A 26,886-nucleotide genomic window follows, 5' to 3' on the forward strand; every position below is an offset into this window, starting at 1 on the left:
CAACAATTCATAGAGTGGTAAAACAGATAACACCCTAGTCAAAGTAACGTCGTTAAATGTTAATCAAATCCAACGGTGAGTAAGCCACCAGACTTTCACAGTAGCCAAGGTAATAATTCCTCATTTTAAGCCTCTCCGAGCTTACAAAATTTTACTCCAATTTCCAAAAGCCCAAAAATCCTTTGGCGCCAATTCGCCTCTCTTTCCTACTTTCGCCGACAATCGGAAATGCAGCGGCAGAAATCTATACTCTCCTTCCTCAAGAGACCTTCATCGGAGGACCAAAGCTCCGGCAACAACAAACTCAAATTTCCAAATCAAAATACAGTCCCTGTTACCAAAAATATTCCGATTTTGGGAACTGAAACTCCTCCTGAGAAGTTGCCACGTCAGGTTCTCCCCTTCAACTGTGGCCATGATGGAAATAAGTCTTCTGCTTTCTCTTCTATTAGGCACAAGTTTATCAGAGAAAAACCACGCATTGATCGGTATCTCTTAATTTCGAGATTTTCTTATTTTTATTTATTTATGGAATTTCATTGCTTACAATTTTAGTTATCTTCTCTCTGCTTTTTCACTACCTAATTTTAGTTACTGCATGGTCTTATTCATACTTGCTATATTGTAAATTGCACTTTATTAGTATAAGCCTTGTCAAAATTACGTTATTACTACTACTACTACTAACTTACTGCTATTCGGAGCTTACATTTGATACTACTATAGTCCATTACCAATCGAGTTTATGTTAAAGGTGGTGTAGCTATGTTCAGTTGTTGCTCACTGCTCTCTTGCAATTTTGACCTGCTATGTTACAGCTGAAGGTGTTAGTACTAGTACAAAGTCTTATTTATTCCCTCTCTCTACTTTAGTAGAGCTACCCCGTGTCACTCATGGCTTTCTTTCCTACTATTTTGTAAATTGGCTTTTTATTTTTAATTGATATAAGCCTTGTCAAAATTATGTGAATTTGCTGCCGTGGTGTATTCCTATTTGTTACTCCTTTGCCATTGAAATAGAGGGTTTACATTTTAAACTATTATGTCCCATTAGCAACCATGTTTATGTTAAAGGTGGTGTGGTTAAGTTTTACTGTTCTATCTTTTTTAGGTGTCACAATAAGCATGGTGTTAGAGTTTGGTTCTGTTTCTTTTCTTCTGTGGGTGATCGAATGCTCACTGCTTCCTTGCTTATTTTGACAGTTGAAATGTTAACCACCTTTTGATTATATTGTATGCACATAATATTCATGCTGTCTTGCGACATGATGTGTGATATTAACTACTTTTTGATATTGTGTACAGGGATCTAGTGAAGAATGATTCTTTTGGGATCCCCTCTCCTTGTACAAAAAATGAAGGATCAGAAAGACTGGGGAATCCTTCTATTTCCTTGCAGTCAGGCTCTAATAGAAGTTCTGTTAGTGCTAATAGAAATAGGAACCAAGAGGGTAAAGGATCAGTATCTCTTATACAAGGTGATGATCATGGTTTTGGGCCGGAAACACCAAGTATGCAGCCTTTTGTACCTGGGTTAAAAAGAGTTCAAGATGACATGCGTAACTCAGCGGATAGGAGTGATTGCTCTTCATTGAATGCAAGCAAGAGGATTAAGAGTCTTGAGGGTTCGAATTTTGGAGGGAAGAACCTTGAAGCAGAGTTTGAAATGACTAGCAAGTTTGAGTGGCTTCATCCATCTCAAATCAAGGATGCGAATGGTAGAATGCCAGGGGACCCACTCTATGACAAGCGAACACTGTTTATTCCTCCTGATGCATTGAGAAAAATGTCTGCTTCTCAGAAGCAGTATTGGGATGTCAAATGCAAATACATGGACATTCTGCTTTTCTTTAAAGTGGTTAGTTCTACTTTACCATCTTGTATATTCTTCCTTCCAGCCGCTTTGTGTCATCAATTTACTGGAAAAAGTGACTTTGCACCGTAATCGTATGCCAGTTCATTCTTTTTCTTTCTAGTGCAACAAGTTTTTGAGCCATGAACTTTTGCTTTTAGATAGTGTAACGTGCTGATTGTACTTTATCATTTTTAATAAATTGGGCTATTAGACAACTGGAAAGAGTAACGATCCAGATGGATAGGCTTGTGACTATTGAGTAACTGGATTACCTAAAGGCTTCTACATGGAACTTGGAAAATAACCATGTTTTACCTAATAACGTAGATTCTTCTGTATCATTATGATAGGATTTGGTAACACTTGTTACATTCCTTGGACTATATCCTTGGAAAAAAATTCGAAGTTTTAAATCCATTAGGGAAATTCTATTTCTCGTTCTTTTGATATCTTTTGTTATATATGAGACAGTTATGCACTGCACAGTGATATTTACTGAATAATATACATTCTTTGCTTCTCTAATATTTATGTCATGCATTAGTTTGTTCCAAGATAATTGTTTGGATAAGTTTTGTTTTAGGTTTAATATTTGCATTAGTATTGTTTCACCTATTTATTTATTTATTTATTTATTTATTTCGGTATCAATTTATTACACAGTGGTATTGCGAATGAGGAAAATGTTTGTAAAATTTTCACAAAACACTTTCCTGTTTTTGACAAAAACTTTTTCCTGGTTATGTTTTTTTTGCCTTCATTAGTGGTCTGAAGAGTATCCTCTTATTATATTGTGTCGCTGGCAAGGAGTACCCAATAATCCATGTCTTAGGTATCATGAATTTGGTAGTGACCACATGATAATAATCTTTTAAGTTTGTTCTTCATGTAGAATCCATGGAAAGTAAACTTTTTTTTAACTATTAGAACACAGAAGCCATGGTTTTTTTTTTTATTTTCAAAAGTTTTGATCCAAACTCTAATCATTGACTCACTGTATTCTTTGTAGAAGATCCATCTCAATTTACTCTAAGGTTAATTTTCTAACAAGATATTGCCAGATGGTATAGCTTCTAGGATTTTTCTAGGAAATGCAGTTTGTTTTCTTGTTCTTTCTCTTGCTGTAATTTTATCCGTTAAGCATTGCTTTGTTTTCTTGGCTTTCAAGTTTCTCGATCTACAATTTTAGATCTTCTCTTTTTCTGTAGGTTATATATATGTATCATACATTTCTCTAGGTCTCTGTTTACCTAGTAAAAAGAATGACAGTATGAAATCTTATCGTGGAAAGATTTCCTAATTTACTAAAACTGTTGCCTCTTGCTGTTAGTTATCTGATGCATGTTTCTTTTTCCTCTGCGTTATTTGCTGCAGAAAAGTTACTTTACTAATTTGAAAGTCTTTGTTTTCACATATTAAGAGTATTATCCATACTACTGAGATATCCTGATTTAAACTTTGAATACCATAAAATACCAGTTTTTTGGATAATACACTGCTTAAATAGAAGTTACAAGGTTTTCAGGGTCGTGCTATTAACTATTAAGATTGGACAGATAATTTGCATGCGATGTTGGTTTCTTAATTTTAAAGACATTAATTGTTGAAATTTTATTATTAGATGGTTAGCAATGACCTTACTATTGATAGGACCTATTGGGAAAAAAGAGGCCTCACTATTGATAGCGTAAGTAAATATTTGTTAGATGTTGTGGATTTTCCAGCCAATCATACGAGAGGATTATTTGTGAAAACCTTTGGGATACGTCTATTTGTTTGTCGTTGCTGGCTTAGGCAATGCATGTTTGAATCGTTCTATACATTTTGCAATTCCTTTTGGAGAAGAATAAGGAATGAAACGAGTATTTGGAATGTAATCTGGATCTACTGCTAATAGTTAAAGGACAATTTAGGCGAAGATACTTGCACCATAAGTGCTAGGATACCCTATATATGGTTAGGCGCGAGGAAAAGAAAATATTTTCTTTCATTGAAGTTATGGTTTGTCTTTGTTTGATTTTCAATTCTGCAGTAAATGTATTCTTTTATTTTCTTTCATTTCGAAAAAATCATGCACAAGGCTTCTTATCTGATATAGTTTTCTCTAAAATATTAATGCTTTAAAAGGGAAAATTTTATGAGCTGTATGAGCTAGATGCTGAAATTGGTCACAAGGAGCTCGATTGGAAAATGACACTAAGTGGCGTGGGAAAATGTAGACAGGTATGCTATACGTAAGTCACTTGGGATATCTGAAAAGGTAGTTTTGGTAATTTTCGGTCTAGTTTAATCTTCTGAATCTGATCCATAGAGTTATTTTCTTGCTTTTCTGTCAGGTTGGCATATCTGAAAGTGGGATAGATGAAGCTGTTCAGAAGCTCCTAGCACGAGGGTAAGAGTTAGAAGTCTCATTATTTCTTCCCATATGTCCAAGCCGTTGGTGGATAGAGTTACCTGGTACCCGTATTGGTGGGAGGTAACATGTATCTTGTGGATATATTTGAGGTGGGCACAAGCTGGCCGAAACACCACGGTTATAAAAAAAAAAGATTTAGTAAGTTTCATTTTCCAGATCTGTATCTTTTTTCAGGGAAACAGGCTAACAGCTTTTGCTGCTGCCAATTTCCAATTTCCTACTTTCTAATGACTGTACGAGTTTATCAGTAATTGGAATTTCTGATTTGCTTCATCTTGATCATTTTTTTAACAGTTCATTACTATGTCACCTTTTCTCTGCATGGCTTATGACTTATGTTAGTAGCAATTTGCAACTGACCACCTTGTTGATAATACTTGTTTAGTATCTTATTAGGTATCTTTTCATTTATCTTGAGTTTATCTAACTACTTTGAAGGTACAAAGTAGGACGGATGGAACAGTTGGAAACATCTGAGCAAGCAAAATCTAGAGGCTCTACTTCTGTAAGTGCAGCATGAATTTTGTGAAAGCATGAAGTCATTGACTTAACCTAGTTCTTTAAAAACAGTTGTAATGCTTGCTTTCAAGTCGTTGAGTTAACTTAGTTCTTTAAAAACAGTTGTAATGCTTAGGGCTGTGTGAGGTTAGTGATGGTCCTTTAACTGTTCTAAATGTGATAATAAACACATAAGATACATAGAAGCAATTAATGCTTTGAAAAATTCTGGATACATATATATAGTTTGGTTGAGCATTCATAAATTACCTAGTTCTGTAAATACATTTGCAGCGCTTAGGGCTATGTGAGGTTAGTGATTGTCATTTAACTGTTCTAAATGTGATAATAAAGCAACAGAAGATACATAGAAGCAATTAATGCTTCGAAAAATTCTGGATGTATACATTTTTATGAATCTTTTTGTTGGGCACTCATAATTTTTTTCTGCGTCTCTCAAATGAGTGCTATCAACTCTTTGTTCATCATGGTATTGTGTGATTTGATGATGAGAATATTGGTTTCAGGTTATTCGCAGAAAACTAGTTCATGTATTCACTCCTTCTACCACAAGTGAGGGCAATATTGGGCCTGATGCAGTTCATCTTCTTGCAGTTAAGGAGGTTTGCAACTTTTTATATAAATTGAGGCCATTGGCATGATACAGTTCTGTTAATTCTACATGCCAGTAGAGTTATCTATTATATGTGCAGAATAATGCTTCATGCAATCTTATGCTGCTTCTGTTCTCTCCCCAAATTTTTAAGAAAAAGCTTTAAAATCTTTTAATTTCCATATGGTCATCCTTGTGCTACAAAATGAGACTTCAAACTGAGGCAGAGGATTTATTGGCTTCTCACTGTTACATATAGACTTGCAATGAGCTAGAGAATGGTTCAACCACTTTTGGCTTTGCTTTTGTCGATTGTGCTGCTCTGAAAGTTTGGGTTGGTTCCATAAGCGATGATGCATCTTGTGCAGCTTTGGGGGCTTTGCTGATGCAGGTACGACACTTTAAGATCTAATATCTTTCTTTGAGTAACTTAATAGAAGATCTAGTATCTTTCTTTGTGTAACTTAACAAATGTGCGATTCGTTTGCTTGATTATTTTATGTTGCTCTCTGTTGCATCTGTAGGTGTCACCGAAGGAAGTTATATACGATGCTAGGGGTAAAGATTTTTTTAAATTAGACTTTGGGAGGATTTTTGTTCTTTGGAAATAACTATGTTGAGTCTGACTTTCTCGTCTCGCACTTCTATTTTTAATAGGTTTGTCAAAGGATGCTCAAAAAGCTCTGAAAAAATACTCATTAACAGGTGATATTTGTGTGTTTCTTAAATAGTTGCTTACTGTATCATGAAATGGCTGTGATTGTGATAATTCTCTCCTGATTATCCAAGGCATTATGTCCTGCCTATCATGTCACGAAGCTGTTTCTTTGTTGGGGCAGTTCAGCGTGAAAGCCTGGATCTTCATATCGTTCCATTTAACTTTTGCCCTGAAAGCCATGTATGGTGGTCTTTATTTGGCCATTATTTATAGTAAGTTGCGACAAATTCCCTAAAGAAGATGAGCTTTGAAAAGATTATAATTTTTAAGTGGTCAATAGGGGGGACCCACAGTATTGTTTATTCTGCAGTTGGAATGAGATTAGTTAGCAGTGAGCAATTTTAATGCTATAACTAAGGTCTTGTATTGCCTATGAGATATGACCTGGTGGAGAGAAATTGAGAAAGGATAGCTTTCTTAGTTTGTTTGAGAGACTGTCCGCTTTTGTCAAGTTTTGCCGAGTGATATCATTGTGGGACATGTTATCCTCTTCTCTAGAATTTATAGAGAGGAATAACGTTAGACCTGCGCCCTTTCCTCACACACTGTTTCTTCTGACAGTGACTGTGATATATAGAAGATTAAAGGTACTTTTCTATTATCATCAGATTGTGTTTCATGTAAAGAAGATTCACGAGCCCAAAGGAATTATAACAGATTGTTGTTTCAATCATTTCCACCCAAAATCGTCGAAGATTTAAAGCCAATTGTCACCTTTTTTCTAGAAAATCCATAGACAAGAAATCACACTCTCGTCTTCGTGTACATTTCATTCTCTTGAGCTTATCTGCTCCTAAGTTGAACTAATCTATTCATTCTTCTTTGCATTTTCTTGTTTCTCTTCTTTCTTTAACTTGCACATTTTAGGGGAATTAGCTAGCTGAGAGTAGCTCATCATCGAATTTCTCTATCAATAGTTTCAGTTGCTTTAAACTTTTACCCCTTTTGCTTTTCTTGAGATAAATAACAATATTACAAGCCCTGGTAGTGTTCAACTAGAAGAAAAGTTGCTAAGAAGGCCCAAATTGGTCCTTATCAAAAAAACAAAACAAGGCCCAATTTGGTACTGTTATGATAAGGTTTCTATAGTGCATGCAGTATTATTCCAAGCCTCCGCTGTCATAGTTAATACTTAAAAGTTAAAACTACACCACTGTCATGATCACAAATCCATGTCTTCAGTAAGTCGTCTATCTTAGGATGTACATGCTTCTTGGACAACATCATTGGCACAAGCAAGTTGCAGCTAGCCTATCTTATGGTTTTCAATGTGCACTAATCTTGAATGTTCATCCATTTCCATCTGATTAAAGCATGTTTTATAATGGGCCCATGTTTGTTTTTGTTTCATATTAAATATATAAATGTCACAAAGGACATGCATAAAGGGGCAGTCACTAGTAGGAGATACAAAGGAGTTTTTCCATAACTGTGGGTTTACACCCGGGATCAGCATTGAGCCTCTACTTGTTTAACCTAGTTGTTGATTAGCTAACCAACACAATACAAGATGAGATCCCATGGTATACTATTCGCTAATGATATTGTGCTAAATGACGAAACCATCAAGGGTGTCAACCGAAAGCTTGAACTATAGAGAAGTAAACTAGTGAGTAAGGGTTTTAGGATAAGTAGAAGTAATACTGAATATATGCGCTGCAAGTTTAGTCAGCACAAGAAGAGTGAAGTTGTAGTGAGATTAGACGGGATTGTGATTCATAAACGTAAACTATTCAGATACTACATTTGTTCTTCCAGCCTCCGGGAGAATTGAATGATATATGAAGATGTTACACATAGAACCAAAATTGGATGGTTGAAATAGAAATAGATGGAGCTGTCACTTTCTTAGATCTCTTGATGAGTATCCTTTGTCCATTTAGGTTCTGCAGCACCACTCCTGTCCCCATTCCAGCCAGGTGCTGATTTTGTTGATCCTGCAGAAGTGAAAAATTTCCTTGACTTGAAAGGTTACTTTAAAGGATCTTGTAATAAGTGGGATCACACCTTTGATGGAGTAAGGAGCCATGATGTTGCGTTATGTGCTCTTGGGAGTCTTGTCAATCATTTAGAGCGATTGATGGTAAGTCTCAGAACAATGACCTATCTTCTGTGTGTAATATTTAATGGTATTATTTTGGTGATTGTTTCATTCTGTCATTAACAGTTAGATGAGGTCTTACGTAATGGCGATATTCTATCATATGAAGTCTATAGGGGTTGCCTCAAAATGGATGGACAAACACTTGTCAATCTTGAGATCTTCAACAATAATGCCGATGGGAGTCCATCAGGCAAGTACAATATTTTGTCAAATCAAGCTTTGTACTCATTCTAAGGGGCAATTGTGGCAATTATATTTTCTTCTATTCTAACTGTGAGTGATTATTTATTGTTTTCAGGTACTTTATACAAGTATCTTGACAATTGTGTTACTTCACCTGGGAAGCGACTTTTGAGAAACTGGGTTTGTCATCCCCTCAAAGATGTGGAGAAAATCAACCATAGGCTTGATGTGATTGACAGATTTGTTGAAAATTCAGAGGCTACATTATCCGCTGCTCAATATCTTCGCAAGCTTCCAGATTTGGATAGGTTGGTTGGACGGGTTAAGGCTAGCATTCAATCTTCTGAAGCACTCCTACTGCCCTTGATTGGTGCCAAAATATTGAAGCAGCGAGTAAGTCCTGTTTGACATCTCAATTTGGTTTGCTTAGTCTTGGTGCAGTTATGTGCCAAAAGATGCTCTCACTATCTGAATTACTAGTTTGTGTGGTTACAACACCATAGTTCAATCTGCTTCCAGTAAGAAAGACTAGCCGATATAGTAGCTGAGCATCTATTTCCATTTTCAGACCTTTTTTACTTACCAGCGAATAATAGACTATCTCGTTGTTGCACATTGGATGACATTGTGTGTCATTTTCACACCTTTCTTACTTCCTAGACAAATGAGCAATAGGCAGAATAGTTATTGATTGTTCTATTCAAATGGTAGTTTCCGGTTAAATTTTATTTCAAGGGGTTGTTTGTTACTCTGATGGTTGTTTATTACTCTGATGGTTGTTTGTCCAAGAACCACTATTCTAAATCATCAATCAACAACGCGTTAATTCCAGACTAGCTTAGTCAGCTGTATGGATTCTCTATATTCATTCGCTCTTTTCTGATCCCATTTCATGGCAAAAATAAATAAATCATTTCTTAAGATAAAATAGCGGTTCTCTAAATCTCCCAATTATTCTTGCATTGACGCACAAGTCTTTGACTAGACCGAAAAGAATCTTGGCAAACACATGACCTAACTTAACAGCAATGATTATCCTTTGTTTATATCATGTTGAGTTCTTAGCTAAGTCTGCAGTCATTCTGAGAGACCGTAGGTCCTTTGTGATAATTTTCGTTCATGTGTATTTAGGTCCTTTGTGATAATTTTCGTTCATGTGACAAGAGTGGGTTGCTCTAGTGGTTATCACCCTTCACTTCCAACCAAGAGGTTGTGAGTTCGAGTCACCCCAAGAGCAAAGTGGGGAGTTCTTGGAGGGAGGGAGCCGAGGGTCTATCGGAAACAGCCTCTTTACCCCAGGGTAGGGCTAAGGTCTGCGTACACACTACCCTCCCCAGACCCCACTAGTGGGATTATACTGAGTTGTTGTTGTTGTGTATTTAGGTCTGCCTCGTCTACATTTACATCTTCAGTCCTGATAGTGTTGCACCTATAGACTGTCATATTTGGAGGTAATCATGACACAATCAAACCTCTCATTTTATCCTCTTCATGCGCTACTTACACACTCTATCAGATATATTCATTTTTTTATCTTGTCCAATATTGTGTTGACCATGCATTAACTTTAACATTCACATTTGTGTGACACTTTGTAGATGTATTGGTTACTGGTTATTGCTTTTGCTTTTCATCTATTTTCTGGTTTTTATGATTGTTTTACCCGAAAAACAGATAGAGTTAAATTTATACGTAGTTCTAAGGATATGTGGTATAGCTTAATACAAACCGTAATGATAAATAGTAATATCAAATATGGATTGCAAAGAGTACAAAGTAAACACGATTGCAAAGAAGATAATTTTTAGGACTGAACAGGTTGAACCAATTTATGAAGCTTAGAAGAGCAACTCTTCTCTATATGAGAATATGGTGCTTGAATTACAATGTAAACAAAAAACTCCCCCTTACAGAAATAATAACCGTCCCCTTTATAGTAGAGGGACCTTACTTTAGATATAATTAAAAATACATAGTGGGAGACCCATGATAAATCAGCTTTTACATAATTCCTGCTAGGATTCTCTCCTCTAGTGGGATTGCAACGGCTCTTGTCTGTAAGCTCGATATTGACTCGAGTTTTCGGTCTCGACTCGAGCTCTCGATCTTGACTTGAGCTCGATTCTGACTTGGATCCTTGCATTGGTTCGGGGTCAGAGTTGGTCGGTCTCTGAATCATAAGCTCGATAACTTTACTTTGCATCATAGTTCGATTTGGATTCGAGCTTGATAATGATATCGAGCTCGACATTGATCGGTCCCTCGGGCTCGAAGGTTGTTTGTACCATTTTCGGAACCCATTTTGAAGTCTTACTCCGATCTATTACGTTTTGACCTCGATCGATCGTACAAAGGCCGAAATCTATTTCGACCATATACAGATAGTCCCCTCGTTTCTCAGAAAGAATGTGGTGAGAAACGATATGATTTTTCAACGGCTCGATCGGATTATAAGCTGACGTTTACATTGGGTTCGACCATGACGTACGTGATAGCTGTCCCGTTGATTTAGTCTTTCAAGGCATTTAATGCTTGTCAGACGGTGGTCGGCCACCGTTGATACTGAACCGTCATTGCTTTAATCTATAAATAGCACCACTTTTACATCTTCAATTTTCCAAATTCCCTAAGTTCTTTTTCGTTCTCTCTGAGTTTATTCGCAAATCTGTGATTCTTCTTCTAAACTACCAAATCTTTGTTACCTTTTTTAAATCCAAAATGGTGAAGACATCAAAAATCGTCCCCCAAAAGACAAAGCTTCTTCTTCCCAATTCGCCGCCGACAAAATACAGGTGGATCCACGGCCTCAGGAGTGCGTTCCGGCGGCGTGTATTCTTACCTCCGATTTCAAACTCGATAAAGGTTCGCCGGTCCCTGGCTAATGTGAGCCCGTATCGAGATATATTTGTTCGATAACCCGGGAGCACATCGAGCGGATAAAAAAAAATTGTAACTGGGAGAACAAAGAAGTGGTAGTGCCGTCTCCCGAAGAGGATATTACTACTCACGTGAGAGGGTTTTTAAGCATGTATGCTTACCCTTTTACGTTAGGTCCCCTCGACCCCGTTATCATAGATTTTTGTCGCAAATACCTAATAACCCTAGGCCAGATACATCCTTCCTTTTGTCGGATCGTTATTTTGATCCGATGTTTTGTGAGTAAAATCGAGGGGATGTCTTTCACCCTCGATCACCTTGTCCGATTATACCGTCCTCGCCTTTTTCGAGGAGGGTTAATAAAACTCCAACGTCGAGCTACCAAGGCTCTGTTCTCGAGTATAGATGAGGATAAGGATCGAAGCTGGATTGGGAGATTCGTTCGAGTAAGGACTTCGGACCTGATTCCGATCGAAATGATGTCTTTTCCCGAGGAGTGGAACATGAAGCGTAAGTGTAATTCTGCTCTTATCTCCTACTATTTTATCCTTTCATTTCCTTCACCAATATTCTCCTTTTGTGATGCAGCGGTTCCCTGGATGCCCGGCGCAGTGCCCGATCTCAAGAACTGGGTACGTGATCTGGTTTCGACCTCCTCCTACGCCGAGCGCTCATGGCCCGATTTGTCGAAAGGCCGATGAGAGACCAAAAATCACGGTAAGCACCTTTTTCGTATCTTTTGATAATTTGAATAAAATGCTTTTCACAGGCTTTAATAAAATTTTCCGTGTGTAGGTGTGGGCAAAGATGCGGTTTTGAGGCCCTCATCCGTCTAAGAAGAGGCTTCGGCCTCTGTCCCAAAACCGGTGAAAGATAACAAGAGGAAAAGAACCCCCGTCCTCGAAGATCAGAAACTGAAGAAAAGGACGGCTCGTAAGCCGAACAAGAATATCGTTCCTTTGACCATAGAATTGGTTTTGCGTCTGAGGGATGTAGAAGAAGAGGAAGAAGAGAACGATGGGTCTGCGCTGGTGGCCCGAACGAGGAAGACCACCGACGTTTCACAGGCAGCTGGATCGATGGTGGTTCATAAGGCTTCGCCTCGAACTGAGGATATATCGGAGAAAGATTCGGGCAGAGTCCCCGAGTTGTTGGAGATCGAAGACGCTTCCCATCGAGGCTAACAGATGGGGGATATGTCTGAAGGGACTTTTCTCGAATCTCTTCGAACCGAAGAGAATGCCCCAGGCGATTCACTTGGGGCAGTAGTAATCGAAGACTCGCCCACCTTTCTTGCTTTTTTCGCAGGGGCGATTTGGGAGGCCTAAGCTTTGGGGGCCCTCAAATTAGATAGGCCTCATGATGGAGAGGATCCTTTTCGTGACCTGTTTATCGGTGTCGAGGACACTACCGGTACGAGTGACAGATCAGATCTTTTTCACGGAGTGCAGCAGGCTTTGAATCAGGTAAGCCTTAAATTATATGGCGCTACCTTTAAGTTTGCTTTTCTTTTCTAACTTCATTTCTTCTTTCTTTGCAGGGAGCGACAGTTCATCGAGAATCATGTTCTCGGTCCCGAACCGAGCTGCGTCGATACGAGGCCGAGCTTCAACGGGTTACGGAGGAGAGGAACTCCCTAAAACTCCTCTTAGGCCAAAGGGGGAAGAAATATAAGACCTCCGAGCTGAGTTGGCCAAGGCTCGCCAAGATCAGATCGATATGTCCGAGCAGGTAATAATACTTTTAAAAGCCTATGGGCTCGATACCGGAACGATGGCTAATTTTTCGGTCTCACAGCTGCATCAGAAAGTTGAGATGATCGGAAAACTCCGTGAAGAAGTCGATGTGATAAAAGCGGAGTCTTTGGAGTGGAAAGAAGGAATGGACCGCTTTGCTGCAAAGAAAGAAACTGCTCGAGCCCAATTGTCATCGGCCGAAAACCAATTCCAAAAAATGAAGGAGAAAGGATCGGTCCTAGCGAGAAGAATAGAGGAGCTCGAGGCTCGGTTGGCCTCTGAACTTGCAAAGGCCGATGCGGATGCACTCGTGGCCGTCTATCGGACCGATGCTGAAGCTGCCCAGGTCCAAGCAAGAGAGGCAGCCGAGACCGCCGATACTCGAGCACATTGGGTCGCTGAACTTGCTAAGTGCCGATCTCGGAGGGAGACCCTCGAGGAGATCCATGCTCGAGGTTTCGACCTCGCTGAAGAGATTAATAGGGCCAAAGAACTCGAAGCCAAAGCTGAAGCCTTGGTTTCCGATGATGATGATGATGAGCGGGTCGAGTGAATGATTCGAACTCGATCCTGTTTGCATAATAAATCTCGAAATAGAGGAGTTTTGCTTGGATATAAGATATCGGTTTAGAAGAGAACTTTTCTTTGCAAGTCATTATACATGTGTTCATGTTTTGCGTCAGGGTTCAGGCCAACTACATGAGCATGGTTCGTTTTGACCATTTGGCTCTTACAACTTTTCCTATTGGAACCCTGTTGTTACGAAATATCTTTCTTGCCTCAGAACTTGATATATTTGAGGGCTAATGCTAATGCCCCCGGTATTCGAGGTTGATTATGAAGAAGCCTCGGATACTGTTGAATTGCCCTCAGGTAGCATATGGTTGTTGCCTCGTTAAAAACCTCGCCGGGAAAACCCATTTGGGATAAAAGCCGATCTAAGGGGAAAAAGAGTGCAACGCGTACTTTAAAACCTGAGGTCTCGATGTCTTTGATCGAACTCCTGCGATGGGTTAGCTTCGAATATGTATATATGGGCGAAAGGAAAAAGAGAATCATACCTTAACAATAATATCGTTTGAGGAGTGATATGTTCCAGTTGTTTGATAATGGCTTGCCATCCATCGTTCCGAGTTTATAAGATCCTTCTCCGACTATATCGAGGACCTGATAGGGTCCTTCCCAATTTGGGCCGAGCTTCCCTTCATTAGGATCTCGAGTATTGATGGTGACCTTCCTTAGGACTAAGTTCCCGATCCTGAAGTGGCAGAGGTTGGTTCTTCTATTGTAGTACCTTTCGATTCGTTGTTTTTGTGCAGCCATTCGAACGAGTGCCGCTTCTCGTTTTTCATCTAATAATTCGAGGCTAGTGTTCATTGTCTCATGGTTTGATTCCACCGATGCATGTCGAAACCTTGCGCTGGGTTCTCCGACTTCGACTGGAATTAAGGCTTCGGAGCCATACACTAAAGAAAACGGAGTTGCTCCTGTACTGGACTTCGATGTTGTTCGATATGCCCATAGGACTTCGGGTAGAATTTCTCTCCATTTCCTTTTGGCTTCGTTCAACCTTTTCTTCAAGTTTTGGATGATAGTCTTGTTTGTTGATTCGGCTTGTCCGTTCCCACTGAGGTGATACGATGTCGATAATATCCTTTTTATTTTATGATCTTTGAGAAATTTAGTTACTTTACTGCCGATAAATTGCTTGCCATTATCGCATGTTATTTCTGCGGGTATCTCGAATCGACACACGATGCGATCCCAGATGAAATCTATAACCTCTTTTTCTCTTACTTTCTCGAACGCCTGTGCTTCAACCCATTTAGAGAAATAGTCAGTTATAAATAAAATAAATTTAGCTTTACCTGGGGCCGATGGTAGGGGGCCGACGATATCCATCCCCCATTTCATAAATGGCCATGGGGATAGGACTGAATGAAGTTGTTCCCCGGGTTGATGGATCATCGGTGCAAACCTTTGACATTTATCGCATCTTCGAACAAACTCCTTAGTGTCCATTTCCATGCTATCCCAGTAATATCCTGTTCTGATGATTTTGTGAATCAGTGATTCGGCGCCGGAGTGGTTCCCACAAGTGCCTTCATGGACCTCTCGTAAAACATAATCGGTGTCTCCTGGTCCCAATCATACTGCCAATGGTCCATCGAACGTCCTTCTGTACAATGTTCCATCTTCAGCTAACGTGAATCGAGCAGCTTTGGTTCGTAGGTCCCTTGACTCTTTAGGGTTCAATGGGAGTTTTCCGTTTCCCAAATATTCAATATACTTTTTTCTCCAATCCAAGGTTAAGCTTGTGGAGTTTATCTCTGCGTGCCCCTCCTCGATTACGGACCTCGAGAGTTGAACGACAGTCCCCGAATCGATCTCATCTTCCTCGACCGATGACCCCAAATTTGCGAGTGCATCGGCCTCACCGTTTTGTTCTCGAGGCACATGCTGCAAAGTTCATTCCTTAAAACGGTGCAAAGTTACCTGTAACTTGTCCAAATACCTCTGCATTCTGCCTTCTCGAACCTCGAAGGTTTTGTTTACTTGGTTTACTACCAGTAAAGAGTCATATTTAGCTTCAATCATTTCTGCTCATCGGCTTTTTGCCAGCTCGAGACCTGCAATTATGGCCTCGTACTCGGCCTCATTGTTAGTTAACCTAGAAGTTTTGATAGACTGCCTAATGATACCACCCGTGGGGAGTTTCAACACGATGCCAAGCCCGGACCCCTTCACATTCGAAGCACCATCTGTGAAGAGGGTCCAAACCCCCAATGATATACCCGATTTTAACAAGAGTTCTTTTTCAACTTCGGGTACGAGGGCTGGCGTGAAATCGGCCACGAAGTCTGCTAAAATTTGAGACTTGATGGCCGTACGGGGTTGATATTTGATATCGTACCCGCTGAGCTCGACGTCTCATTTAGCCAATCGGCCCGATAGTTTGGGCTTGTGTAAAATATTACGAAGTGGGTAAGTTGTCAACACGCATATGAGGTGACATTGAAAGTATGGTCTTAATTTCCTAGAAGCGCTTATCAGTGCGAGTGCTAATTTCTCTAAGTGTGGATATCTAGTCTCTGCTTCTTCTAAGGTCCGACTTACGTAATAAACAGGAAATTGTGTACCTTGCTCTTCTCGAACTAGGACGCTACTTACTGCGATTTCCGATACGGCCAAGTATAAGTAAAGTCTTTCATCTGTCTTCGGAGTGTGAAGCAGTGGCAGCTCGACAGGTATTGCTTCAATTGTTCTAAAGCTTGTTGGCATTCCGGGGTCCAAGCGAAGTCGTTCTTCTTTTTGAGTAGAGATAAAAATCTGTGGCTTCGATCCGATGACCTCGAAATGAATCGGCCTAGGGTAGCTATCCGTCCGGTTAGCTTTTGCACCGCTTTCACACTATCCACGATGGTGATGTCTTCGATGGCCTTGATTTTATCGGGGTTGATCTCGATTTATACTTAGTGATAAACGAAGTTTTTTCTTGGTCCTCCGGGTTCATTCGAATTTGATTGTACCCGGAATATGCATCGAGAAAAGTAAGGATCTCGTGGCCGACTGTAGCATCGATCATTCGATCGATGTTAGGCAGTGGAAAAGAATCTTTGGGGCATGCTTTGTTCAGATTTTTATAGTCTAAACACATTCTGAGTTTGTTCCCTTTTTTAGGGACTACAACTACGTTAGCTAACCATTCAGGATATTTTACTTCCCGAATCGACCCTATTTTGAGAAGTTTACTTACCTCGTCCTTTACGAACGCGTGCTTTAACTCGGACTAAGGTCTTCTTTTTTGCTTCACCGGTCTGAACCTAGGGTCCAGGCTCAGCCGGTGCGTTGTTATCGACGATGGGATTCCTGTCATGTCTACATGGGACCAAGCAAAGCAATCTATGTTATCAATAAGAAATTGAATAAGTTTTTTCCTGAGTTCGGGGGTCAATCCCGTTCCCAGATGTTCGATCAATATAACCTTATATGACCTGTTCCAGCTCTTCGACCGTCGATTTGGTGGCGTCAGAATCCTCAGGGATGATAAAAGTTCGGGGAGTCAGGAAATCTTCCTCGTCATCTTTTGTTTCCTGCTTCACCGATTTGGTCGAGACTGGCGGCTGTGATTGCTATTTGGCCTCTCGTACATTTCTAATGCTCGATCTTTCTGAGGCTGATAATGTTGATATCGATGTTACCTCATTGACTGCAAACATTTCCTTCACCGTATGCTGCTCCCCGTACACTGTTTTCACGCCGTCCGACGTTGGGAATTTCATTACTTGGTGGAGAGTCGAAGGTACTGCCCTCATGTTGTGGATCCAAGGCCTTCCGAGTAGGGCATTATATCTCATGTCGCCTTCGATTATGTGGAACTTTGTGTTTTGGATGGTTCCAGCCACGTTCACTGGTAGAATAATTTCCCCTTTAGTTGTTTCGCTGGCCATATTGAAGCCGTTTAAGACCCGAGCTGCGGGCATGACTTGATTCTGCAGACCGAGCTGCTCCACGACCCTTGATCGGATAATATTCGCAGAGCTGTCTAGATCCACCAAAACACGCTTAACCTGAAATTTATTTAATAGGATAGAAATTACCAGAGCGTCGTTGTGGGGCTGAGAGATGCCTTTTGCTTCTTCGTTTTCGAACGATAAAGTGCCTTTGGACACATAATCCCCTGTGGCCGATACCTTAGTGCGTTTGAGTGCGGGTCTCTATGGAGTGTCGACCCCGCCGATGATCATGTGAATGATATGTTGAGGTTCCTCTTGTTTGTCCTTTCTGTTGGAGTCCCTTTCTCTAAAGTGATTCTTGGCTCGATCACTGAGGAATTCTCGAAGGTGGCCTTCACTGAATAGACAGGCTGCCTCCTCCCTTAACTGTCTGCAGTCCTCGGTTCTGTGGCCATGCGTCCCATGATATTCGCACATAGAATTTGGGTTTCTTTGGGAAGGATCGGTTTGCATGGGTCTGGGCCACCTAGTATCTTTGATTCTTCCGATTGTCGATACAATACTCGATGCATCGACGCTGAAGTTATACTCCGATAACCGAGGTGCCTCTCTAGGACCGGCATGTTTGTCAAAGCCATTCTTGCTCATCAGTCCCCGAGAATTCTGTCTTCGATCACTCCTTCGATTGTTTCGGGCGGCATTGTGTGTCGAGCCGTTATTCATTCGATCTATGACGTATGGTTGATATCGGTCTCTGTTCGACCTCGGTTCTCTATCGATGTCCCTCTGATTTTTAATAGCTGATCTGTTTGGATGTGCGGATCCGGAAGGAGTTCCTAATTGGTCGTCTTCGACCCTGATCTTTGATTGATATCGATTATGCACATCTGCCCAAGTTATTGCCGGGTACTCGATCAAATTTTGTTTACATGATGCCATCGAGCTTCGCTCGTTCAACCCTTGAGTAAAAGTTTGGACGGCCCAATCGTCTGTGACCGGTGGCAATTCCATGCGTTCCATTTGAAATCGGGACACGAACTCCCTCAGCATTTCATTATCCCTTTGTTTTACTTTGAAAAGGTCCGATTTCCTCGTTGCAACCTTTATGGCACCGGCGTGTGCCTTTACAAATGAATCCGCTAACATGGCAAATGAATCGATGGAATTTGGTGGCAGGTTATGATACCAAATCATTGCCCCCTTCGAGAGGGTCTCTCCGAATTTTTTCAACAACACGGATTCGATTTCATCGTCTTCCAAATCATTACCCTTGATGGCACACGTGTAAGAGGTGACATTTTCGTTGGGAACGGTCGTACCGTTATATTTGGGGATTTCGGGCATACAGAATTTTTTGGGGATTGGTTTTGGGGCTGCACTCGAGGGAAAAGGCTTTTGTATGAATTTCTTGGAATCCAACCCTTTTATCATGGGCGGAGCCCCTGGGATTTGATCGACCCTGAAATTATATGTTTCTACTTTCTTATCGTTGGCTTCGATTCGCTTTGTGAGCTCCTCAAGTATTTTAGCAATTTCGGGAGTACCCGAATCTTGCTCGTTCGACCTTACTACGGCTGGCTCCGTTCGGTGGGCAATTTCTCGAGGTGGACTGGGTTCCGGTCTGCTTGGTAGACTGAGCTATCGCTACCTGCTGGACTTGCAACATTTCAAAGATCATACGCAAGCTGACTCCGTTCTCCTCCACGCTATGGGAGTCTCGAGCTACAGATCGAGTAGCGCCATGAATGCTATTTTCAGGCTCGGAACGTTGTTTTGCCTCCAAGGCCACATGCGAGTTGACATCTAGCGGTACTTCGGCTCGAGCTTCAGTTACTTCGACTCGAGCTTCAATGAGATCGATAAGCGGCCTTCCGGCCCTGGGCATCAAGTTATTGGTTTTGTCTTGAAGGCCGGCTTCGTTGTCGGTATGTAAAGCCATTAATCGAGGGTTTGCCATTGCTAGTTCGAAGTCAGAGACACCCTCAAAAGACAAGCGTAAACTGATGTGTGTTGCAGATTTGTATCAAACAAACACTGTTATCCTTAGCCCCACGGTGGGCGCCAAACTGTTTTACCCGAAAAACGGATAGAGTTAAATTTGTACGTAGTTCTAAGGATATGTGGTATAGCTTAATACAAACCGTAATGATAAATAGAAATATCAAATATGGATTGCAAAGAGTACAAAGTAAACACGGTTGTAAATAAAAAGATTTTTAGGACTGAACAGGTTGAACCAATTTATGAAACTTAGAAGAGCAACTTTTCTTTATATGAGAATATGGTGCTTGAATTACAATATAAAAAAAAAAACTCCCCCTTACAGAAATAATAACCGTACCCTTTATAGTAGAGGGACCTTACTTTAGATATAATTAAAAATACATAGTGGGAGACCCATGATAAATCAGCTTTTACATAATTCCTGCTAGGATTCTCTCCTCTAGTGGGATTGCAACGGCTCTTGTCTGTAAGCTCGATATTGACTCGAGTTTTCGGTCTCGACTCGAGCTCTCGATCTTGACTTGAGCTCGATTATGACTTGGATCCTTGTATTGGTTCGGGGTCAGGGTTGGTCGGTCTCTGAATCATAAGCTCGATAACTTTACTTTGCATCATAGTTCGATTTGGATTCGAGCTTGATAATGATATCGAGCTCGACATTGATCGGTCCCTCGGGCTCGGAGGTTGTTTGTACCATCTTCGGAATCCATTTTGAAGTCTTACTCCGATCTATTACGTTTTGCCCTCGACCGATCATACGAAGGCCGAAATCTATTTCGACCGTATACAATGATGGTGTTATTATTTCTATGGTTTCTATTCATGGTACTGATATATTATCTCTTTTCGTTTTCTTGAGCCGAGGGTCTTTCAAAACAGCCTCTCTACTCCCTCGGGGTAGGGGTAAGGTCTGCGTACACACTAGCCTCCCCAGACTCCACTAGTGAAATTTTATTGGGTCGTTGTTGTTGTTGTTGTTTGTAGATGTGTTGGACCTTAGAGGCCCAACGCTCCCTCCTATATGATATTGTCATCTCATAATTGTAGTATAGGAATTGCTTTTGCTTTATTAGGTATCTTCTTTTCCTGTTCCTGCTGTGCACTTTTACAGCACTCCTTGATTTCAGCCGTTGTAATTTAGATCAATGTGATGTCTCATCTATCATGCCATTCTCCTGAAAAACTGAGCCTTCACATAATTTGTCTGCATTTGGGCACCACTGTTTCACCCTCATTTTTCTTATAGGGATTAATCTTGCTGTGTGTGTCTATATATATATATATATTCCATTACTTATACTTATTTTAAACCTGTTACTCTCTCGAGTGCTTCAGGTTTAGCTTTTGGCTGACTCCTTGTGTCTCTCACTAGCTTATTCAATTTAAAACAATATCATGTGCAAATAACACAAAATATGGACCATCATCCTATATATTATTTTATTGGTTAGAATCCATAATTAATTTACAACTAGTAGGGGCTCAATGGGTAACTGCTCTATATCCTTCCAGTTTTCCACTCTTCTACCTACTCTTAGTTGCATATCCTTTATGGTATTTATATGTTTGATAATTTCTTTCTATTCAAACATCCACCAAATGACTTTTCTTGGCACTTTTCCTGGTTCAATGGATATCCTTCTTCCTCCACCTACAGATTTCCTTAGATCTTCTTATCTAAGGTAGGAGGCAATTTTGTTGTTACCCTTAAAAACTAAGTTGCTCCGACACGGCAGTTTAGGTACCGCACCCATGTCGACACGACACTAGTATGAGTGTGGGTATGGGATCCGTACAGGATTTGGTCAAACAATTTTGGGTACTTTGACCACGACGGACAGAAACATTCAAGACGAGATACAATTTGATTCCCAAAATCAGAACCAAAATTAGGGTAAATTCGAAGAAAATAGCATACCTTATCTAGGAAATCAATCCTTTACCTTTTTACAACTTGAGAATAAAAAAGAAATCCACACTTTACAAGCTATACGTAAGTCTTCCACAAAATTTCTCATAATTTAGAGATATTTTTATAATGTTGAATTATTTTTAGCTGGATCCCCGCACCCGTATCTGTACTAGGATCCGTATGCCCGAATCTTAGAATTTGCATCTCGAAGGATCCGACCTCTGGATCCGCACCCATGTCGGACACCCGCACCCGTGTCCGAGCAACTTAGCTTAAAAATTCTCAAATTTATTCATTTGCTCCAACTGCTAATTTCTTTGGTCTAGTTACCTCAAATTATCCGAATCATCTTATGCCCCATTTATTTTCATGCTGTGGGCATATTTTCTTTCCTGACTATTACAATGAAAGTGTTTCCTAAATGACCTTTTGGTACTTGAAACTGGAAAAAGTTCATAATCCTATTAAATGTCCTACCACAGCCTTGGGTGGTAATAGATAATGACAAAATTATCGACTACAGCAAGTGTCTTCATTTTCATATCTACTTTTTCTTCGTCTTGCTCTACATTCGTAAGCTAATAATGAAGTTGCTCTACTTTTTGCAAGTCCAATGATGTAGATAGGTATCTAATTGCTTACTTATCTTTTTAATATTAGAAATCCAAAAATTCATATGCTTATTTAAGATAAATAACGAATATTTATTTATGTTGGACGTGCTTTTGCACGACTCATTTCATAGTACTTTTGTCCTCCATGAAGAATTTTCTGGTTCAGCCCCTGGGAATGACCTTTCAGCTCTATTGATGTAGTATATAACCTCTGTTTCACTCAAGGTTTTCTTCTTGTTACTACAGGTTAAAGTGTTTGGGTTGCTTGTTAAAGGGCTACGGATTGGGCTAGATTTGTTAAGGTTGTTGCAGAAGGAACGTCTGACCTCTTCCCTGGCTAAAGTGGTATCCTTGCCTGTTCTAGATGGTGACGATGGGCTTGATAAATTCCTCAGCCAATTTGAAGCAGCAATCAAGAGTGACTTCCCCAATTTTCAGGTTTGTGATACAAGATTCTTTTGGCTCTTTTCTTGTCAAGATTGTTTTGGACCATTATATTCAACCTCTTTAATATTCAAATTGATGAGAGTGCTCGTTATTTTTCCATCTGTATTTTCATCTTTTTAAAGTATCAGAGAAATCCCCTGCAGGCTTCTGGTCCAACTCTAGTTGGCGTACAGGTTCAACACTTACGGGGAGTATGGGCCGCCCTTACCCTCTTAAAAAAAGAAAAAAGAAAAAAGAAAAAAGAAAAAAGAAAAAAGAAAAAAGAAAAAAGAAAAAAGAAAAAAGAGAAGAATGTGCTTGCTAGTTGATTGTCTAATCATGTGTGTTAGAGTCTGGCCATTAATCCAGTCACAGATTTCCTAAATCTGCATTTTCAAGTTTTTTCGATTGTACTTGAAGGAACTGTTACATTGGCAGTCCTTTATTGTTTGGAAAGAATCAGGTGTTTGAGTTCTTACCGACTTAGGGAAATATAGTGTAAGATTGACCCTTATATCTGCTTTTACTCAGTAGTTCCTAACTTTATTTCTTGTTTTCTATAATCAAATAGCTTGTGCTTGATTTTTAAATCGATTCTGGATTAGCTAGTTTAATAGCAAATTGGAGACATGCCATGGGCTGGTTAGGTTCTCTTTAAGGTGTACGTATAATATGGTGCTTGCTTAGTAGTCATGTTCTTCTTTGAAGACCATTGTGAATAACAGTGCTGCTTTGATGTAAACACATCATTTTGGTACTGTAAACAACTGTTTCCTTTCCCCACAGCTGGACACAACCTCAACATCCCCCCCTCCTTCCCCCCTCCAAAAGAGAAAAAAGAAGTAACAAGTTTACCCATCAGTTCATCGATGCAGCTACTTCATTCATCCGTGTCATGATCTCGTACTTCAGTTTGATGCTTAGCCATAGTTGTATGCTTTATAAACCTAATTATACTAACGCTTTCAGTATGTCCCGTTGTGGACCTTCTATTTTACTAAACCTCATCTCATCCTGCAGAGGGCTGTGTCAGTAATTCCTTTTTCCTGTGCTGTGCCAGGATCATAATGCTACTGATTTTGATGCTGAAACGCTATCCATTTTGCTCGAGTTATTTGTTGAGAAGGCTACTGAGTGGTCTCAAGTCATTTATGCCATAAGTTGTGTTGATGTGTTAAGATCATTTTCCATTACTGCAAAATTTTCCTCTGGAGTTATGTGTAGACCAGTGATCTTGCCTCTTTCAAAGCCAACAAATTTCTGTAGAGAGACTGGTGGGCCAATACTAAACATCAAGGGGCTTTGGCATCCATATGCTCTTGCTGAAAGTGGGGGACTGCCTGTTCCTAATGATCTCCATCTTGGAGGGAATACGAATATCTGCCATCCTCGTACTTTACTGTTGACTGGACCAAATATGGGAGGAAAGTCAACTCTTTTACGTGCCACTTGTCTGGCCGTCATAATGGCTCAGGTTCATTCTTCTCTATGTTTGGAAGAGATCATACATTCATTTAGATGGTACTTGGCTTCTGGAGTTTAAAGATATCAATTTCACTGCAGTTGGGTTGCTATGTGCCTGGAGAAATATGTGTGCTTTCACTTGTGGACATCATCTTTACACGTCTTGGAGCAACTGATCGAATCATGACTGGTGAAAGTAAGTTTTAATCAAAAGAGAGCTTATTATTTGAACTACCTTCCTCCCCTCTTTACCTTCTTTTTACTATCTATGTAGTCTTTCATTCTTCGGAAAAGTCTAGACCACTGTCAGAAAGGAATAAAAGTCAGAAAGAGAAAAGAGGAAAAGGGCAATTTAGTTTGGACCGGAAGAGGCCTATAATTGACTTCTTTTGGGATATTCAACTTCAAGTGATAGTCTTCATTGTAGTGACTATGCTTGTGGAATATCTTATTATCATCACAATGATAAAAGAGTGCCTGGACTTTTTAACTTGACATAAGGATAGCACAAATTGAACCATCGTTGTTGATGTTCTCCACAATCATTATCATTATCATAATGAGCACTGAAAATTTTAGCACTTGGACTATATGAATTTGATTACTTCAGGCTTCAGCTATGACATAACAGGTGGACTTGTGAGAAATATAGTTCCTGCTTTATCACATTCTTTAGGTATGAGTCGAAGTCCATAGCGGTGGACTTGGCTTGGACAGTAAACTCCTTCACTCTCAAATAAAGATGAATTTTAGATCAATGGCAGCAGATATTTGTGGTTTCACAATTTCTATCCTCTTCTTAGTGCATTACAAAGAAAAATTGACCATGTGTAAAGCTCAAAGCAGAAACATCTATGCCCCACATTACAACAACAACAACAACAAAAAACCCAGTTTGATCCCATAAATGGGGTCTGGGGAGGGTAGTGTGTACGCAGACCTTACCCCTACCTCATAAAGAAAGAAAACATCTATGCCCCACATGCATTTTACAAATTATTTTTCATTTTCACAGGTATTCATTCTATTTTTACTCTTTACAGGTACCTTCTTTATTGAGTGCACCGAAACCGCGTCAGTTCTTCAAAATGCTACACGCAATTCCCTTGTTCTTCTGGATGAATTGGGCAGAGGAACAAGCACTTTTGATGGATATGCTATTGCATATGCTGTAAGTTCCCCATTATTTTCTTTTATTGTATGATTGATTAGCTGCATGCAAGAGTTCTGTTTTCTTGATAGACAGATTCTGGGAGTCTTTTTGCATTAGTTTACATGATGCTTGATCTGTCTTTCCCAGTCAACTGGTGTAATGCCATGATAAGTGCCTAAGGTGTAATACACAATTATAGTTTAACAGCTTTCTAGTACAATACATTGAGCTTCGTTGAGTTACTCGGGCAAAGTATTCCCTAAAGACGTGGCATGACATACCATATTACTTTTTCTGAAATTACTGAAGCATTTTTTTGCCATCTGAATTATCTTTTTATGCATGTGACCTGTTCCTAAGGTATAAGATCACAAGATAAAGAATGGAGCTATTGTAGCTAAGAAATTGAGCAAAACTTGTTGGGGCTCGACCAATGCCTTTAAGATTACTATACGTTATTGAAAGGGAATCTTGCTTGTCTTTTGAGTCATTTTGGTCGTGACATCTTTGTTTTGTTTCATACATTCAAGCTGTGAGGTGAACTTTTTGACATATTACAAGTTCTGTCCAGGTATTCCGACACCTTATAGAGACGGTGAACTGCCGCTTACTGTTTGCCACACATTATCATCCACTCACTAAAGAGTTTGCTTCTCATCCTAATGTGACATTACAACACATGGCCTGCTCTTTCAAGTTGAAATCTCAAAGTTCATCTCCAACAGAACAAGAGCTGGTGTTCCTTTACCGTCTAGCCTCTGGAGCATGCCCAGAGAGCTATGGAATGCAAGTAGCACTCATGGCTGGAATCCCAAAAATTGTGGTTGAATCCGCATCGAATGCAGGGCAAGTCATGAAGAAAATGATGGGAGAAAGTTTTAGGTCATGTGAACAAAGAGCTTGCTTTTCAACACTGCATGAAGAATGGTTCAAGACACTTCTAGAAATCTCAAAGACAGATGGTGAAGTTAACGATGACCTATTTGATACATTGTATTGCTTGTGGCATGAACTAAAGCTGATAGATCCACTAGCTGAAGATGTTAGTCTCTGAGTTATCTTGTATATTCGTGAAACTCTTCAGTGGGAAATGCCGATGAAATTATGATACTAACTGGAAGGTAGGAAAGATTACTGGTTGACAAGCATATTAATGAAGGTGTAAATGACCTGTTTTTGATTTAACAGTCCCTTCTCGTCATCAGAACGTAGCAACCCAAAGAGGCAAAGACTAATAGAGTCCTCTTAGATCATCTAGAGGAATGTAAACTGTGTCTCGATGAGAATTCTAAAAAGGTATATCAGAAAGGAATTTCAAAAACTCTTATGCGATGTAAAGGAAACAAAAAGATGTTTATAAAATTAATTAAACAAAATATTACATTTGAAAGGGCAAATTAGCAACATACTAATTTGCTTACACTAATGACAGATACGTTAATAATTTACTACAAAGAAATTAAATAAGGGTGGTAAGCATAATATAATAAATCATAAGGGAGATTAGTGTTGCAAAGCAAAATCTAGAGGAGGCCTCTGGAATTAGTCTTTCTATTATTTAGTGTCTAATAATCTCTCTTTCTCTCTCTCTCTATATATATAATTGAGGGTCCTAAGCCCGGTGAGGTGGCACTCTTCTAAGCTTGAATTCCAACTTATCTTTTTTCTCCATTTTTTACCTTTTCTCTATTATTTTGCTTTTTTCCTCTTTGTTTCAAATTATTTTGGCCCTTCGGTTAAACACTCAAAAGTCATGCCCCTTCGTAACCCTTTTCATTAAACCTGCCTCTATTAACCATTATCTTACATAAGAAGAAGCAACGTTTCAACAGAGCCCAACTGCTACATAGTTCAAAA

General features: G+C 39.8%; 1 protein-coding gene across 3 annotated transcripts; it reads left to right on the forward strand.

Moving 5' to 3' along the window:
• On the forward strand, window positions 1–26,214 carry LOC104119443 (DNA mismatch repair protein MSH7). Of its 3 annotated transcripts, none has more exons than XM_009630959.4 (17): window positions 5–488; window positions 1,305–1,857; window positions 3,982–4,077; window positions 4,191–4,246; window positions 4,709–4,775; window positions 5,296–5,382; window positions 5,641–5,772; window positions 5,906–5,939; window positions 6,039–6,086; window positions 7,983–8,182; window positions 8,267–8,393; window positions 8,502–8,779; window positions 22,233–22,424; window positions 23,473–23,886; window positions 23,976–24,072; window positions 24,920–25,047; window positions 25,601–26,214. In XM_009630959.4, exons 1-17 carry the CDS (start codon window positions 229–231, stop codon window positions 26,081–26,083), a joined length of 3,252 nt encoding a protein of 1,083 aa, XP_009629254.1. In that variant the 5' UTR covers window positions 5–228; the 3' UTR covers window positions 26,084–26,214. The 3 variants fall into 3 exon arrangements, with proteins under 3 accessions (XP_018634257.1, XP_009629254.1, XP_009629253.1); XM_009630958.4 differs by having other exon boundaries at window positions 6–488; window positions 5,296–5,391; XM_018778741.3 differs by lacking the exon at window positions 23,473–23,886 and having other exon boundaries at window positions 1–488; window positions 5,296–5,391.
• The last annotated feature ends 672 nt before the right edge of the window (window positions 26,215–26,886 follow it).

The sequence above is a fragment of the Nicotiana tomentosiformis genome, chromosome 11, assembly GCF_000390325.3.
Source record: "Nicotiana tomentosiformis chromosome 11, ASM39032v3, whole genome shotgun sequence".
NCBI lineage: Eukaryota > Viridiplantae > Streptophyta > Magnoliopsida > Solanales > Solanaceae > Nicotiana > Nicotiana tomentosiformis.